This window comes from Nicotiana tomentosiformis, chromosome 8 (assembly GCF_000390325.3).
Source record: "Nicotiana tomentosiformis chromosome 8, ASM39032v3, whole genome shotgun sequence".
In the NCBI taxonomy this organism is placed as follows: Eukaryota; Viridiplantae; Streptophyta; class Magnoliopsida; order Solanales; family Solanaceae; genus Nicotiana; species Nicotiana tomentosiformis.
In genome coordinates, this window is record NC_090819.1 from 126,517,555 (window position 1) to 126,522,382 (window position 4,828).

Sequence of the window (4,828 nt, forward strand, 5' to 3'; positions counted from 1 at the left end):
ACTAATCCGGATTTACACCGAAAAATTCCACTTTGAAGGATAAAATACTCTTTTTAAAAGTCGATTTGACTCCCATGACCGGAATTCGAGACATTTGATAATTTTGATTAAGAATAGTGAATACATCCCATTTTACCATAATCTTTAGACTAGATGGTAACTGTATGAAGTTACTTGCGAAAAAAAGGCACTCTAATTTCCAGAACCATCAAAGAAATTAGGCCAGAATGTGTGTATTAATTTTTCTTACCCTATTATCCTCACCATTCATTCCCCCTTGCCCTTTGCTAAAACAAAATAATCCACCAATTAATTTTTTTGCCCCTTCTTAAGTCTAAGGCCCCTCTCCTTATTATGGTGGGGACCTTACTCGATAAAGGGGGGGTTTGAGGGCCACATTTTAGATCCATTTTCTTACACCATTTGTAGGACCATTTGTGGTTACTGCCACCACCATATTATGGTCCACTCACAAGAAAAAGTCACACTCTCAACCCAAAATATGGTCACTCTCCTTTTCTTACCTTACACGTGTCACCATCTCACTCCCTCTTTCCTTATATACCTCCTCACTTCAACCGTCTGATTCATCCTCCATAAACTTCACTTCCTCCATTTCAGCTCTAGTTTTCTTGATTTCTCTCAACAAATTTTCGTTGTTTTTTCCCCACTGTTTTGAGTGAAAATAATTTCTGGGTTTTCATTAAAATGTCGAATTTTCATGACCCAGATGATGAGTGTGGCACCTCTGAGCTCAGCAACGGCGCCGGCGGTGATCCGAATGACCAGAAAATGGACAGTAATGAATTTTCCGATGAGAAAAAAGTGGTACTTTCAGCTTTGAAAAAAGAACCATTTGACTCCGATCATCACACTTTGGTTCCGGAAATTCCTATGCCGGTGGCTACCACCACCCCACGGCGGTCTTCCACCAAGGACCGTCACACGAAAGTAGAGGGCCGTGGTCGGAGAATCCGAATACCCGCCACGTGTGCAGCTCGGATCTTTCAGTTGACCCGAGAACTGGGTCACAAGTCGGATGGAGAAACTGTTAAGTGGTTGCTTGAACATGCGGAGCAAGCTATTATTGAGGCTACCGGAACCGGAACTGTACCGGCGATAGCGGTTTCCGTTAACGGGACGTTAAAAATTCCGACGACTTCTCCGCTAAGTAATCGAGAAAATGACGAGAACAGTCCGCAGAAACGTAGAAGAAAATCATCAACAAATTCGGAGTTTATTGATATGGGATGTTTGAATAAAAATGCCGCAAATGTTTCCCAATTTGCTCCGGTGACAACGACGCCAGTGACCATAGCCTCTGGCGTCCCTCCTCCACAGGGGCTAATACCCGTATGGGCTGTGAGTAACGGGGGTGTGATGGTACCATCCAACGCAATTTGGATGATCCCAGCTACGCCCCCGCTAAACGTTACTAATAACAATAACAACAACATTAACAATAATAGTATCATGCAGTATCCTCAGCTGTGGACAATCACTCCTTCAATGACACAAGTTTTTAATTTGGCCGCAGCTACACGGTCAATATCGTCATTCGCAGCAGCTACAGCCGCGAATATTAAGAGTCCGTCACCAATGATGGTGGCAGGACCGTTAAGTACAGAGCCTAAAGTTGGGTCAAACAAGTCTAGCATGGCCCCAGCTAGCTTAAGCTCTAGTACTGGAAATCGAAATAATAACAATAATGATGTTAAAGCTCATAAGTTGAGAGATTTTTCACTTGAGATATATGATAGAAAAGAGTTACAGTTTATGGGTAGAAGTGGAAATCAAGTTGCATCTTCAAAGCCATGAAGATAGAGACAAAGTTGAGCCAAATATGCTCAAGACACTCTGTACAAACTAGAAGATATTTGCTATTCACTTGTTGTTTCTTTTATTTTGCCAAAACTTAATGTTAGAGGTTGAATGATCTGTAATCTCTTCAGATATTTCCAATAACTCCAATAAATCAAAAAAGTATTAATGAAAATGTGATCCTTCAGCTTTATCATATAGTATCTGGCTATCAAAAGAGCTAACAGTTAGCATTAGTTTCTTTAAGTGTCGTCAGATGTTTATACCATATCAATAATGTGTGTGTAAATGGATAGCTCGCACTATTTTCTTTAATTGATATCAGATGTTTATACTATATCAATAGGAGTATAACATGTGTGTAAATAGACTCATTTCACTTAATCATTATTAAATACTACTATTATATATTTTCACCTAATCAAATCAATAATTGGTATAAACCTCTTGAGCTGAAAAAAAAATGAAGACCAATCAAAGTCGTGGTTAAAGCAAAGAAAAAGTGCCAAAAAAGATTCGCTTTAGCTTCTTCTCTTAGCTTAGCGTAAGTTGCTTCTAAGATTTTCGGTGAGAATAAGTTTTTACCTTTCCATAGAGCCTTAAAAGAGGACATAATTCTCCTCTATTATATTGGCCTAATGTTTAATTATTTGAAGTGGAGATCAGATTACTTTGAAACTAATCTGCCTGTTTAGTGCGCCACTGCAGTTGGGTGAGAAATAAATGTCATTTTTGCACTTATTCGCATCATTTGGTCTTTTAATAAGAGTAATATTAAAGGGAATTCTCATATGTAGTTAGAGATACTGCTTTCAAATTGGAATACAAGAAGTTTTAAGTTGTCCTTACAAAAATGAAATAGTACTTGTTATTAATAGGAAAAATAGAACTTCATTAATATAACACATTATGTTGTCTTATCTATCCCCATGAAATGGAAGCTCGCTTCAGGTGTTTTGTGTGATAATGTGTCTATCTAAACTTAAAAGTAAGTTTTATAGAGCGGTGATCAAACCGATTATGTTATATGGAGCTGAGTGTTGGTCAGTCAAGAACTCCATATCCAAAAGATGAACGTGGCTGAAATGAGCATGTTTAGATGGATGTGCAGGCATACCATACTGGATATAATTAGAAATGAAGTTATTCGAGATAAGGTGGGCGTGACTCATGTAGAGGACAAGATGCATGAGGCGAGATTTAGATGGTTCGGACTGTGAAGAGGAGATACGCAGATGCACCTGTGAAGAGGAGTGAGAGGTTGGCCCGGGAGGGCCTAAAGAGAGGTAGATGTAGGCCAAAAAAGTATTGGGGAGATGTGATTAAGCAAGATATGACATTGCTCGAGCTCACTGAAGACATGACCATAGAAAAGTGTGGAGGTTGAGAATAAAGGTAAATGGGTTAGGATAGGTCGTCTAGCGTTGTCCTTGTTTGTAACAATAGCTTTAGTACATGAATTAGCGTTATTTATGTATTTTCATACTCCTTGATTTAAGTGATTACTTGTCGTTCCTTTCATTTCGGCCAACTGATTATAATACTTAATTTTAATTTTGTATCTTTATATTTTTACTTCGATTTTATAATTGTGTGATTGGTGCCCTTCCTTTTATCTTTCCTAATTTACATAAACAGATGCAAAGCTCCCCTTCACTGTGTTGAATTAATGTTCTAATTTTTAAGATTAATCAGATTGTACTATATAAGAGGAACGATGTATTTTAAATTTAATAAAACTTAGTGCGACCTAGATCTAGTTTTGGGAAATGAGCATAATTATAAAGTGAGTTCTGAAAAAGACTGGTTTAAGTGCAGTGATTAGTGGTTAATGTTGGAGACGTGTACGTGAGTATCGCACGTGTAAAGTGGATTAAGACTTCAGAAGGGTGGGGTCCGTTTTTATTTATTTATTGGATCAGCTTGGGTTTGTGTGAGTGGTATCCATGGGTGGTGGGTGTGGCCCACGGCCCACATCTTCTAGTGGGTCAAACTCCACCAAAATAGAAGCTTCTGGATCAAATATGCAAACCAAGTCTTCTCTTTCCTCACGTTAAACACACCTCTAGATCAATCAATCTACTGTTTGTATATATCGCAATTATAATATTATTTTTTATATTACAATCTATGTTGCATAACAATTTCTAAATTGCAAATCTCTAGAATAATCAAATGATACACATTGCTTTTCTCCAAAGTTTGTCGTCAAAATAAGATATGCTAGTCATTTTTAGGATTGGTTTGAAAAATAGTTAATATTTATAAAGTTATTGAAAAATAGTTACTAAATATTTTATACAGAGATAAAATATAGATAAAAATACCCTTAGCGAACACGGAAAAATCCAGCGTAATATACTGAATTATGAAACTCTTGCGTATAAAACTCTAGCATATTGTACAAGAGTTTAAACTTTAAAGACTCCAGTAATTGTAGTGAAGTTCAAACTTAAAAGACACCGTGTATGTGAATTACAACATATTATGCTGGAATTATAACTTGTAAAAATTCAAATTCCAGCATATTATGTTGGAATTTACATACATGATATGTTGAACCCCAGCACATTATGCTGAAATTCCATATGTAAAAAGTTCGAACTCCAACATATTATGCTGAAATTTTTTCAGATTTTAACTTAGTTATTTTTGTCCAGATTTTATTACCGCGTGAAAAAATAGCTAAATTTCGATTAATTTTAAACAGTGGCTAATTTTCAATTAGAAGTTAAAAATTAGGCTAATTTTGAATTTCTCCTAAAATTTCTCCCAGGTCTTCTAAGAAAATCAATGTTAAAATTAAAAATAAAATTTTATCCAAATTTATTTAGTTTAAACCGCACACATATATATGGTATATCTTATTTTTATCCACTAAATTAAATATTTATCAATAAAAATACATCAACTAAATAATTTTTTGTTTAACTCATATATTATAATTCTGGTATAACGTATTTGCCAACCAAACAACACTAATAAAATTAAGACATTCGAGAAGAAT

The 4,828-nt window shown here is 35.9% G+C and overlaps 1 protein-coding gene across 1 annotated transcript; it reads left to right on the forward strand.

The window, feature by feature from the left end:
* Positions 1–342: 342 nt before the first annotated feature.
* On the forward strand, positions 343–1,996 carry LOC104112155 (transcription factor TCP19-like). Its single transcript, XM_009621998.4, has one exon. It carries the CDS (start codon positions 709–711, stop codon positions 1,816–1,818), a length of 1,110 nt encoding a protein of 369 aa, XP_009620293.1. The 5' UTR covers positions 343–708; the 3' UTR covers positions 1,819–1,996.
* The last annotated feature ends 2,832 nt before the right edge of the window (positions 1,997–4,828 follow it).